The sequence below is a fragment of the Oncorhynchus kisutch genome, linkage group LG17 (assembly GCF_002021735.2).
Source record: "Oncorhynchus kisutch isolate 150728-3 linkage group LG17, Okis_V2, whole genome shotgun sequence".
Lineage (NCBI taxonomy): Eukaryota > Metazoa > Chordata > Actinopteri > Salmoniformes > Salmonidae > Oncorhynchus > Oncorhynchus kisutch.
In genome coordinates, this window is record NC_034190.2 from 75,028,704 (window position 1) to 75,042,619 (window position 13,916).

The following is a 13,916-nucleotide window of genomic DNA, read 5'->3' on the forward strand; positions in this document are numbered from 1 at the left end:
CTGATGTTTAAAGTTAGTGAGGGAAATGTAAGTCTCCAGCTTCAGAGATTTTTGAAATTTGTTCCAGTCACTGGCAACAGAGAACTGGAAGGAAAGGCGGACAAATGAGGTGTTGGCTTTGGGGATGACCAGTGAGATATACCTACTGGAGCACGTGCTACGGGTGGGTGTTGTTATCGTGACCAGTGAGCTGAGATAAGGCGGGGATTTATCTAGCATAGACTTATAGATGACCTGGAGCCAGTGGGTCTGGCGACGAATATGTAGCGAGGACCAGCCGACTAGAGCATACAGGTCGCAGTGGTGGGTGGTATAAGGCGCTTTGGTAACAAAACGGATGGCACTGTGATAGACTGCATCCAGTTTGCTGAGTAGAGTATTGGAAGCTATTTTGTAGATGCAATAGCCAAAGTCGAGGATCGGTAGGATAGTCAGTTTTACAGGGTAAGTTTGGCGGCGTGAGTGAAGGAGGTTTTGTTGCAAAATAGAAAGCTGATTCTAGATTTGATTTTGGATTGGAGATGTTTATTATGAGTCTGGAAGGAGAGTTTACAGTCTAACCAGACACCTAGGTGTTTGTAGTTGTCTACGTATTCTAGGTCAGAACCGTCTAGAGTAGTGATACTAGTCGGGCGGGCAGGTGCGGGCAGCAAACGGTTGAAGAGCATGCATTTGGTTTTACTAGCATTTAAGGGCAGTTTGAGGCCACAGAAGGAGTGTTGTATGGCATTGAAGCTTGCCTGGAGGGTTGTTAACACAGTGTCCAAAGAAGGGCCAGATGTATACAGAATGGTGTCGTCTGCGTAGAGATGGATCAGGGAATCACCCGCAGCAAGAGCGACATCATTGATAAAAACAGAGAAAAGAGTCCCTGTGGTACACCCATAGAGACTGCCAGAGGTCCGTCAACAGCAGCCTTGGGGAAATCCTCTGCATTATCATTAACAGCAGACTCATACATTTCCTCTGCAAAAAAAACAATGTACTGAGCAAATGTCAAACTGTCTTTTTACCAAATTACCGTACGAGAGACCACATATTTACCCTGCACAACCTAATTGACAAACAAACCAAAACAAAGACAAAGTCTTCTTTGTTGATTTCCAAAACCTTTCAACTCAATTTAGCATGAGGGTCTGCTATACAAATTGATGGAAAGTGGTGTTGGGGGAAAAAAATACGACATTATAAAATCCATGTACACAAACAACAAGTGTGCGGTTAAAATTGGCAAAAAACACACACATTTCTTCTCACAGGGCCGGGGGGTGAGACAGGGATGCAGCTTAAGCCCCATCCTCTTCAACATAAATAACAATGAGTTTGCGAGGGCACTATAACAGTCTGCAGCACCCGGCCTCACCCTACTAGAATCTGAAGTCAAATGTCTACTGTTTGCTGATGATCTGGTGCTTCTGTCCCCAGCAAGGATCGTCTACAGCAGCACCTAGATCTTCTGCACAGATTCTGTCAGACGTGGGCCCTGACAGTAAATCTCAATAAGACAAAAATAATGGTGTTCCAAAAAAGGTCCAGTTGCCAGGACCACAAACTCAAATTCCATCTAGACACCGTTGCCCCAGTGCCCACAAAAAACTATACATACCTTCGGAAACATCAGCGCAACAGGTAACTTCCACAAAGCAGTGAACGATCTGAGAGACAAGGCAAGAAGAGCCTTCTATACCATCAAAAGGAACATAAAATTTGACATACCAATTAGGATCTGGCTAAAGTTATAGAACACATTGAGACTCTACGTGTAGAATTCTGCAAAAATATCCTTTGTGTACAATGTAAAACACCAAATAACACATGCAGAGCAGAATTAGGCCGATACCCGCTAATGATCAAAATCCAGAAAAGGGCCATTAAATTCTACGACCACCTAAAAGGAAGCGATTCCCAAACCTTCCATAACAAAGCCATCATCTACAGAGAAATGAACCTGGAGAAGAGTCCCCTATGCAAGCTGGACAGCAACACAATTAGACCCAAACAAATCACAAGAAAACAAAAAGATAATTACTTGACAAATTGGAAAGAATTTACAAATAGGTTGAGCAAACTAGAATGCTATTTGGCCCTAAACAGAGAGTACACAGTGTCAGAATACCTGACCACCGTGACTGACCCAAATGTAAGGAAAGCTTTGGCTATGTACAGACTCAGTGAGCATAGCCTTGCTATTGAGAAAGGTCACCGAAGCAAGACCTGGCTCTCAAGAGAAGACAGGCTATGTGTACAATGCCCCCAAAATGAGGTGGAAACTGAGCTGCACTTCCTGTATGACCATATTAGAGACACATTTCTCTCAGATTACACAGACCCACAAAGAATTTGAAAACAAATTTGGATAAACTCCCATATCTATTGGTTGAAATACCACAATGGCAATCACAGCAGCAAGATTTGTGACCTGTTGCCACAAGAAAAGGACAACCAGTGAAGAACAAACACCATTGTAAATATAACCTATATTTATGTTTATTTATTTTCCCTTGTGTACTTTGCACATCATTACAACACTGTATATAGACATAATATGACATTTGAAATGTTTTTATTATTTTGGTACTTTTGTAAGTGTAATGTTTAAAATACATTTTTTATTGTTTATTTCACTTTTGTTTGTTATCTATTTCACTTGCTTTGGTAATGTAAACATATGTTTCCCATGCCAATAAAGCCCTTTAAATTGAAATTGAGATAGATGGGGAGGGAGGGAAAGCGATAGGGAGACAGAGAGACTGTGAGAGACGAAGATCAAATCTGTGTTACACTAAGACAGTTCCAGTTAGACTCCCCTTTCATTAAACAATAACCACGACATGCTGGAGCATGTAGGGAGGAGCTGCTCCCAGAACCTCTCCCTGGAGGTTGGAGGGGTTGTGACATATGAGGCAGGTACACAAACATACGGAAACACACCGCGAACTACAGGTGAAACCCAGTGTTGTTGGGAATAACTTGAAGTTCTGCTTTCACACTAAATTCATTAGTTAGGTCTTTACCATCAATTCCACTTCACTCCTCCTTCTCACCCCCCCCCCCCCACCCTGCCATGTTCCATTACACACCTGTCTGCACACTGAGGGTGTGGTGTTTTACAGTAATCACTGGCTCCTGCCACCCACACAATGTGTCCTCCGTGTCTGGCATCTCTTCACCTCTGTACTCTCTCTCATTTCTCCTACGTCTCTGTAGCTTTTCCTCATTTCATATGTCCTCTTTTAGTTATCTCTCTAAAACCAGGGTTATGGCTAGGATTAGGGTTAGGGTTATGGTTAGGATTAGGGTAATGGCTAGGATTAAGGTTAGGGTTATGGCTAGGGTTGGGGTTGAACCAAGTTGAGGACATGAAGTCAGGGTTGGGGTTGGGGTTGAACCAAGTTGAGGACATGAAGCCAGGGTTGGGGTTGGGGTTGAACCAAGTTGAGGACATGAAGCCAGGGTTGGGGTTGAACCAAGTTGAGGACATGAAGCCAGGGTTGGGGTTGAACCAAGTTGAGGACAAGACGCCAGGGTTGAGGTTGGGGTTGAACCAAGTTGAGGACATGAAGCCAGGGTTGGGGTTGAACCAAGTTGAGGACATGACGCCAGGGTTGAGGTTGGGGTTGAACCAAGTTGAGGACATGACGCCAGGGTTGGGGTTGGGGTTGAACCAAGTTGAGGACATGAAGCCAGGGTTGGGGTTGGGGTTGAACCAAGTTGAGGACATGTGGTGGATTGAGACACATCCAACCCAGATATCTCTAGTTTAAACTGACGGATGTGGTGGATTGAGACGCATCCAACCCAGATATCTCTAGTTTAAACTGACGGATGTGGTGGATTGAGACGCATCCAACCCAGATATCTCTAGTTTAAACTGACGGATGTGGTGGATTGAGACACATCCAACCCAGATATCTCTAGTTTAAACTGACGGATGTGGTGGATTGAGACACATCCAACCCAGATATCTCTAGTTTAAACTGACGGATGTGGTGGATTGAGACACATCCAACCCAGATATCTCTAGTTTAAACTGACGGATTTTGATGGGGAATTTCTTTGTTACGTAACTTAGATTGAGTGGTGAGTCAATGGACTCCAGGGTGTTAACCCCTCCTGACTACCATTATCCCTCCTTCTTTCCTCTCCTTTTTCCTTCTCAGTTTCTCCATATCCCCCACTCCTTCCCTCCTCTCATCTTTCCTTCTGTACTCTCCTGTCCCCCTCCCTCCTAATCCTTTCCTCCACTCACCAGTGAGGTATGTGAGTCCCAGGTGCTGCAGGCCATTGGAGCCCTCCTTGGGGTAGTTGTAGAAAACAGAGAGGGCGAACCCTCTGTCGTACAGGGTGTTGCCCCTGATCACACGCAGCTGTTCCAGAGGCAGACGTCTGAAGTGGTTCATGGCGATTAGGATGTAGCCCGTTACCTCTCTGATGGTCTGGAGGGACAGAGACAGAGTTACAGAGTTCATCAGATTACAGATGAGATAATACTGTTACTGTAACAGTACAATTAGACAGACAGGTTAGAGACGGGATGTATCCTGTTACCTCTTTGATGGTCTGGAGGGACAGAGACAGGATGTACCCTGTCACCTCTCTGATCGTCTTGAAACACAGTCACATTGTCAGATTACCTCAATTACCAGAGGAGGCCTCATGAACATGTCTCATGGAAGGAAAGAAGAAGAACAACAAGAGATCTTATAATAAAAAATGGTGTCTCCGTCTCACCTCTAGGAAGCTGAAGTCCCAGTCAGTCTCTATCTGGGTGATCTCCAGGTTACCCATGATGATCTCACAGCCTGTGTAGCGGTTCTTGATCAGGTTGTACTGGTTCTCCTGGGATCCTGTGGAGCTCAGCCCATTCTGGGTACCAGTACACACCACTGACACACACACACACACAGGAAGGAGGGGAGAAGAAAGAAGGTTTATTGTCAGTGTTGTTCAATCAATCAACCAACCAACTAATCAGAGAGACCAGTGTACCTCAGGCAAGGAGTGCACTGGTATGGAGTAAGAGCTTCAACAAAATAACCTAGATAGTTGGACTCATATAGTGGTGTGATGGTATGTGTGACTGCAGTGATGAGTCTATTGACATGGAATGCTGTTGATATGTCTGTTGCTGTGTTTAAATGTTATGTCTGTTAATATGTCTGTTGATATGTTTGTTAATAAGTCTGTTGATATGTCTGTTAATATGTCTGTTAACAAGTCTGTTGACATGTCTGTTAATATGTCTGTTGATATGCCTGTTAATAAGTCGGTTGACATGTCTGTTGATATGTATGTTAATATGTCTGTTGATATGCCTATTAATAAGTCTCTTGATATGTCTGTTGATATGTCTGTTGATATGTCTGTTGATATGTCAATTAATATGTCTGGTGATATGTCTGTTAATATGTCTGTTGATATGTCTGTTAATAAGTCTATTGATATGTCTGTTGATATGTCTGTTGATATGTCTGTTAATATGTCTGTTAATAAGTATATTGATATGTATGTTGATATGTCTGTTAATATGTCTGTTAACACGTCTGTTAACACTTCTGTTGATATGCCTGTTAATGCGTCTATTGATATGTCTGTTGATATGTCTGGTGATATGTCTGTTAATATGTCTGTTGATATGTCTGTTAACACGTCTGTTAACATGTCTGTTGATATGTCTGTTAATAAGTATATTGATATGTCTATTGATATGTTTGTTGATATGTCTGTTGATATGTCTGTTAATATGTCTGTTGATATGTCTGGTGATATGTCTGGTGATATGTCTGTTAATATGTCTGTTGATAAGTCTATTGATATGTCTATTGATATGTTTGTTGATATGTCTGTTGATATGTCTGTTAATATGTCTGTTGATATGTCTGTTGATATGTCTGGTGATATGTCTGTTAATATGTCTGTTGATATGTCTGTTAATATGTCTGTTGATAAGTCTATTGATATGTCTGTTGATATGTCTGTTAATATGGCCGTTAATAAGTATATTGATATGTCGGTTGATATGTCTGTTAATATGTCTGTTGATATGTCTGTTGATATGTCTGTTGATAAGTCTATTGATATGTTTGTTGATATGTCTGGTGATATGTCTGGTGATATGTCTGTTAACACGTCTGTTGATATGTCTGTTAATAAGTCTATTGATATGTCTGGTGATATGTCTGTTAACACGTCTGTTGATATGTCTGTTAATAAGTCTATTGATAAGTCTATTGATATGTCTGTTAATATGTCTGTTGATATGTCTGTTGATATGTCTATTGATATGTCTGTTGATATGTCTGTTAATATGGCTGTTAATATGTCTGTTAATATGTCTGTTGATATGTCTATTGATATGTTTGTTGATATGTCTGTTGATATGTCTGGTGATATGGCTGTTAATAAGTCTATTGATAAGTGTATTGATATGTCTGTTGATATGTCTGTTGATAAGTCTATTGATATGTCTGTTGATATGTCTGTTGATAAGTCTATTGATATGTCTGTTGATATGTCTGTTGATAAGTCTATTGATATGGCTGTTGATATGTCTGTTGATAAGTCTATTGATATGGCTGTTGATAAGTCTATTGATATGTCTGGTGATATGTCTGTTAATATGTCTGTTAATATGTATTTTGATATGTCTGTTGATATGTCTATTAATATGTCTGAGGCTGTGTTTGAAGCGGTGCAGGCCATAACCCCTCTGCATGGACCAGGCCTGAGGCTGATAGAGGTGGGGATGGGGGAACAAGGTCTTACCAGACAAATAATAGCATTGTAATGGTCTGAGCTATCAATGTGGACAGTGTGTTCCATCGATGCAGTGACAGACAGTGCTTCTGTGTGTGAGTGTGTGTGTGTGTGTGTGTGTGTGTATGTGTGTGTGTGCCTCTGTGTGTGTGTGTGTGTGTGTGTGTGTGTGTGTGTGTGTGTGTGTGTGTGTGTGTGTGTGTGAGAGAGAGAGAGAGAGAGAGACAGTGATAGAGGGCCCACAATGCTGAGATCATGGCAGTGAGACAATAGGCCATGTGTGAAAAGAGAACTCCAGTCTGGACAGGGGAGGGGGCGGGAGCTGGAGGCAGGAAGGAGACATCTACACCATCTCTTACTGACCACTTCTACAGCAGTCACATTTCAGTCTCTATATTGTACAGTCTATACACATTCATTGTGCATGTGCAGCTACTGTATGAGTTAAGGGAGGCCCTTCCAATGGATCCATGCTGGATCAAAATGCACAGACAGCATTTCCTATACACACACACACGCACGCACGCACACACACACACACACACACACACACACACACACACACACACACACACACACACACACACACACACACACACACACACACACACACACACACACACACACACACACACACATACACACATACATACACACGTACATACACACACACACACATTCACACACATACACACATACATGCACACGTACACACACACACACACACACACACACACACACACACACACACACACGCACACACACATACATACACACACACATACATACACACACACACATATACGCACACACACACATACACACACACACATACATACACACATACATACACACACATACACACACATACACACACACACACACACACACACACACACACACACACAGATACATACATACGCACACACACACACACAAATACATACACACACATACGTACACACACGTACATACACACACACACACATACATACATACATACATACATACATACATACATACATACATACATACATACATACACACACACACACATACATACAGTGCCTTGCGAAAGTATTCTGCCCCCTTGAACTTTGCGACCTTTTGCCACATTTCAGGCTTCAAACATAAAGATATAAAACTGTATTTTTTTTGTGAAGAATCAACAACAAGTGGGACACAATCATGAAGTGGAACGACATTTATTGGATATTTCAAACTTTTTTAACAAATCAAAAACGGAAATTATTCAGCCACCTTAAGTTAATACTTTGTAGCGCCACCTTTTGCTGCGATTACAGCTGTAAGTGGCTTGGGGTATGTCTCTATCAGTTTTGCACATCGAGAGACTGAAATTTTTTCCCATTCCTCCTTGCAAAACAGCTCGAGCTCAGTGAGGTTGGATGGAGAGCATTTGTGAACAGCAGTTTTCAGTTCTTTCCACAGATTCTCGATTGGATTCAGGTCTGGACTTTGACTTGGCCATTCTAACACCTGGATATGTTTATTTTAGAACCATTCCATTGTAGATTTTGCTTTATGTTTTGGATCATTGTCTTGTTGGAAGACAAATCTCCGTCCCAGTCTCAGGTCTTTTGCAGACTCCATCAGGTTTTCTTCCAGAATGGTCCTGTATTTGGCTCCATCCATCTTCCCATAAATTTTAACCATCTTCCCTGTCCCTGCTGAAGAAAAGCAGGCCCAAACCATGATGCTGCCACCACCATGTTTGACAGTGGGGATGGCGTGTTCAGGGTGATGAGCTGTGTTGCTTTTATGCCAAACATAACGTTTTGCATTGTTGCCAAAAAGTTCAATTTTGGTTTCATCTGACCAGAGCACCTTCTTCCACATGTTTGGTGTGTCTCCCAGGTGGCTTGTGGCAAACTTTAAATGACACTTTTTATGGATATCTTTAAGAAATGGCTTTCTTCTTGCCACTCTTCCATAAAGGCCAGATTTGTGCAATATACGACTGATTGTTGTCCTATGGACAGAGTCTCCCACCTCAGCTGTAGATCTCTGCAGTTCATCCAGAGGGATCATGGGCCTCTTGGCTGCATCTCTGATCAGTCTTCTCCTTGTATGAGCTGAAAGTTTAGAGGGACGGCCAGGTCTTGGTAGATTTGCAGTGGTCTGATACTCCTTCCATTTCAATATTATCGCTTGCACAGTGCTCCTTGGGATGTTTAAAGCTTGGGAAATCTTTTTGTATCCAAATCCGGCTTTAAACTTCTTCACAACAGTATCTCGGACCTGCCTGGTGTGTTCCTTGTGCTTCATGATGCTCTCTGCGCTTTTAACGGACCTCTGAGACTATCACAGTGCAGGTGCATTTATACAGAGACTTGATTACACACAGGTGGATTGTATTTATCATCATTAGTCATTTAGGTCAACATTGGATCATTCAGAGATCCTCACTGAACTTCTGGAGAGAGTTTGCTGCACTGAAAGTAAAGGGGCTGAATAATTTTGCACGCCCAATTTTTCAGTTTTTGATTTGTTAAAAAAGTTTGAAATATCCAATACATACATACATACATACATACATACATACATACATACATACATACATACATACATACATACATACATACATACACACATACAGGGTCTCCAAAGAAGTAACATATACCCACGCAGATATGAACCCGGGTCTCCAAGGAAGTAACATATACCCACGCAGATATGAACCCGGGTCTCCAAGGAAGTAACATATACCCACGCAGATATGAACCCGGGTCTCCCAGGAAGTAACATATACCCACACAGATATGAACCCGGGTCTCCCAGGAAGTAACATGTACCCACGCAGATATGAACCCGGGTCTCCCAGGAAGTAACATATACCCACGCAGATATGAACCCGGGTATCCCAGGAAGTAACATGTACCCACGCAGATATGAATCCGGGTCTCCCAGGAAGTAACATATACCCACACAGATATGAACCCGGGTCTCCCAGGAAGTAACATATACCCACGCAGATATGAACCCGGGTCTCCCAGGAAGTAACATATACCCACGCAGATATGAACCCGGGTCTCACAGGAAGTAACATATATCCACGCAGATATGAACCCAGGTCTCCCAGGAAGTAACATATACCCAGGCAGACAACACGCAGGATATGAACCCGGATCTCCCAGGAAGTAACATATACCCACGCAGATATGAACCCGGGTCTCCCAGGAAGTAACATATATACCCACACAGATATGAACCCAGGTCTCCCAGGAAGTAACATATACCCAGGCAGACAACACGCAGGATATGAACCCGGGTCTCCCAGGAAGTAACATATACCCACGCAGATATGAACCCGGGTCTCCCAGGAAGTAACATATACCCATGCAGACAACACGCAGGAGATGAACCCGGGTCTCCCATGGGAGCAACCAACGTTAGACCAAGACAATATTCCCACTTGTCATGTTTATAACTACTCTATTCCAACATTCAAAATACAGAAACTACTCCCAAATATACACCCAACTCTGAGCTCTTTAATAGTAAACAACAGCCAACAGTCACTCAAAGCGACAGACTTAACACTAGAGCCATCCATTTGAATGGGACAATTGACCTCCAGTGTCATTAACAACAGGGGAAATAGCCTCCCAGTCACGTATGTCTCCAGCACACAGGATATGAGCTCTCTTTATTTAACTAGGCAAGTCAGATAAGAACAAATTCTTATTTACAATGACGGCTTACACCGGCCAAACCCGGATGACGCTGGGCCAATTGTGCGCCGCCCTATGGGACTCCCAATCACGGCCAGTTGTGACACAGCCTGGATTCAAACCAGGGTGTCTGTAGTGACGCCTCTAGCACTGAGATGTAGTGTCTTAGACTGCTGCGCCTCTCGGGAGCCCAAATCAGAGAGGCTGATTACAGAGGCTGATTACAGCGTGGTAATGTGTGTAGCAAAGTACTCTCTTCTATAAGAAGAACAGAGGAACTATTTTATCTCTGAGATAGAGGGAAAGGGGAACTGGAGAGAGCGAGACAGAGAGAGAGGGGAGAGACAGAATTGAGCTATAGGGGAGAGAAGGATAGAGGGATAGAGAGAGAGAGTGAGAGAGAGAGAGAGGGGAGAGACAGAATTGAGCTATAGGGGAGAGAAGGATAGAGGGATAGAGAGAGAGCGAGAGAGAGAGAGAGAGGGGGATAGAGAGAGAGAGAGAGAGAATAGAGAGAATAGAGAGAATAGAGAGAATAGAGAGATAGGGGAGAGAAGGAGAACAAGAACAGGGAAGAAAGAAAGAAAGAAAGAAAGAAAGAAAGAAAGAAAGAAAGAAAGAAAGAAAGAAAGAAAGAAAGAAAGAAATTGAGGGTCTTGGTTAGTGATTGAGAAACACTCACAGCCAAGACCAGTCAATGGGGCATATAGTACATTTTTATAGCCTACATAAGGCAGAGTCTAGTTTACACACAATTGGACATTGTCTACCTTTATTGAGTCTACATGTTTTCTGTCCCACAGTGAGTTCCATTCAACCAACCAGAACACAACAACATGACAAAAGTCTTGGCTGATCCCTGACCCCTGGTTTTCTACGAGTAGTGTTGCTGGGCTGTCAGGGCCACAGGTGAGTGTGGCCCTGTGCTTTTGTGTGGTCTACCTGCACTGCTGCTCTGCTATATCCACTGTGACTCACAGAGCAAACTGGCGATTCGTCTACAGTCACCGAGACCAGGAGGGGGCTTTTACTGTGAAATACGGGAACAGGAAAGCAACCTCTTGAGAAACAGACTTCCTCTCTCTCTCTCTCTCTGTGTGTGTGTATGTGTGTGTCATCAGCAGTGAAAATAATAAAAACAATGAATTTGATTATCAACACAAAATGTAAAGCGATGCCTGATTACAAAAATAATGTAGCCTGCAGGCTACAGCCAATACACATGGAATTGATCTTCTGGTTTATAACTACAGGGCATTCGGAAAGTATTCAGACCCCTTGACTTTTTCCACATTTTGTCACGTTACAGCCTTATTCTAAAATGAATTAAATCATTTTCCCCCAAATCAATCTATACACAATACCCCATAGTGACAAAGCAAAAACAGGTTTTTAGATTTAAAAAAAAAGTAAAACCCCAAAAACTTAAATATCACATTTCCATAAGTATTCAGACTCAGTACTTTGTTGAAGCACCTTTGGCAGCGATTATAACTTCAATTCTTCTTGGGTATGACGCTACAAGCTTGGCACACCTGTATTTTTGGGAGTTTCTCCCATTCTTCTTTGCAGATCCCCCTCAAGCTCTGTCAGGTTGGATGGGGAGCGTCGCTGCACAGCTATTTTCAGGTCTCTCCAGAGATGTTCAATCGGGTTCAAGTCCCGGCTCTGGCTGAGCCACTCAAGGACATTCAGAGACTTGTCCCAAAGCCACTCCTGCGTTGTCTTGGCTGTGTGCTTAGGGTCATTGTCCTGTTGGAAGGAGGTCCTGAGCGCTCTGGAGCAGGTTTTCATCAAGGATTTCTCCGTACTTTGCTCCGTTCATCTTTCCCTCGATCCTGACTAGTCTCCCACCAGTCGCTGCCGCTGAAAAATATCCCCACAGCATGATGCTTCCACCACCATGATTCATCGTAGGGATGGTGCCAGGTTTCCTCCAGACGTGACACTTGGCATTCAGGCCAAAAATTTCAATCTTGTTTCTCATGTTCTGAGAGTCTTTAGGTGCCTTTTGGTAAACTCCAAACGAGCTGTCATGTGCCTTTTACTTACACGTGGCTTCCGTCTGGCCACTCTACTATAAAGGCCTGATTGGTGGAGTGCTGCAGAGATGGTTGTCCTTCTGGAAGGTTCTCCCATCTCCCAGAGTGACCATTGGGTTCTTGGTCACCTCCCTGGCAAATGCCCTTGTCCCTGATTACTCAGTTTGGACGGGCGGACAGCTCTAGGAAGTCATGGTGGTTCCAAACTTCTTCCATTTAAGAATGATGGAGGCCACTGTGTTCTTGCAGTGGGGACCTTCAATGCTGCAGAAATGTTTTGGTACCCTTCCCCAGATCTTGCCTCCACACAATCCTGTCTCAGAGCTCTACGGACAATTCCTTCAATCTCATGGCATGGTTTTTGCCCTGACTGTCAACTGTGCACTGTCAACTGTGGGACCTTATATAGACAGGTGCCTTTCCAAATCATGTCCAATCAATTTAATTTACCACAGGTGAACTCCAATCAAGTTGTAGAAACATCTCAAGGGTGATCAATGGAAACAGGATGCGCCTGAGCTTGTGTAAATAAGGTATTTCAGTTTTTTTATATATATAAATTTGCCAAAATATCTTAAAACCTGTTTTCGCTTTGTCATTATGGTGAATTGTGCTTAGATTGATGAGGATTTTTTTTTATTTAATCCATTTTAGAATACGGCTGTAACGTAAAAAATGTGGAAAAAGTCAAGGGGTCCGAATCCTTTCCGAATGCACTGTATATATGCAAACTTTGTAGTTGATTTAGTGACACATATCAACATTCATAAAATCACTTACCTTCCTGCGTTTGAGACGACGTGGGCTGTAGACATGTTAGAATTACAATACACAGAACGGACATCTGCAAACGGTCCATGCCTAGGTCCAAACCAACCCAATAATAATCATGACCAGGAATACAGTAGCGCAGGTCGGTTTAATCCTCAAGAAGTCCTCAACTCGTTCGATACTTTTTTGGGGAAAGGTAAAAACTACTTCAACAAATTATAAGTTCAAGGTTGATCTTCATAAGACTCGAGACTCAAGTCTACAGTTATAGGTCCACGTTTCAGTACCACGATTACTTTAAATTTCACTCTAATAAGAAGCCTTTTTAAAGTGGCAGATTGACTTGACGCAGAAACATGATCTTATTATTAGATAAGTGAATATGGGCGGTGAAAAAATTCCGATATGGTGCGTCAATTCAGACAGAGTTTGGCAAAAGTGAACACGTATTTTGACGCTCAGCTTTCACCCCTCGCGGTGATACAGACCAGATAGGCACTTAATTGGCCAGATCAGTTGGTTTACCAATCAGTGCTCGTTGCTTGTGAGCGCTCGTGGCTGTTTCATTCTGTGACTACTGTAAAACATTACTATAATATTTGCAAAATAAATAAAAGGTCCAGGATTAGCCTAATCTAATTTATAAATATATGAA

The 13,916-nt window shown here is 42.7% G+C and overlaps 1 protein-coding gene across 2 annotated transcripts in view; it reads right to left on the reverse strand.

Annotated features, from left to right (window-relative positions):
- The window catches only part of LOC109878428 (receptor tyrosine-protein kinase erbB-3-like), a 34,029-nt gene extending 20,317 nt beyond the window's left edge, over nt 1–13,712 (reverse strand). For both annotated transcript variants that reach the window (XM_031794598.1, XM_031794597.1), the window contains exons 1-3: nt 13,271–13,712; nt 4,732–4,886; nt 4,250–4,436 (exon numbers count right to left, since the gene is read on the reverse strand). In XM_031794598.1, coding sequence (XP_031650458.1) covers nt 4,250–4,436; nt 4,732–4,886; nt 13,271–13,349 — 421 coding nt within the window. In that variant the 5' untranslated portion in view covers nt 13,350–13,712. The remainder of the gene's footprint in view (nt 1–4,249; nt 4,437–4,731; nt 4,887–13,270) is intronic.
- Between the last annotated feature and the right edge of the window lie 204 nt (nt 13,713–13,916).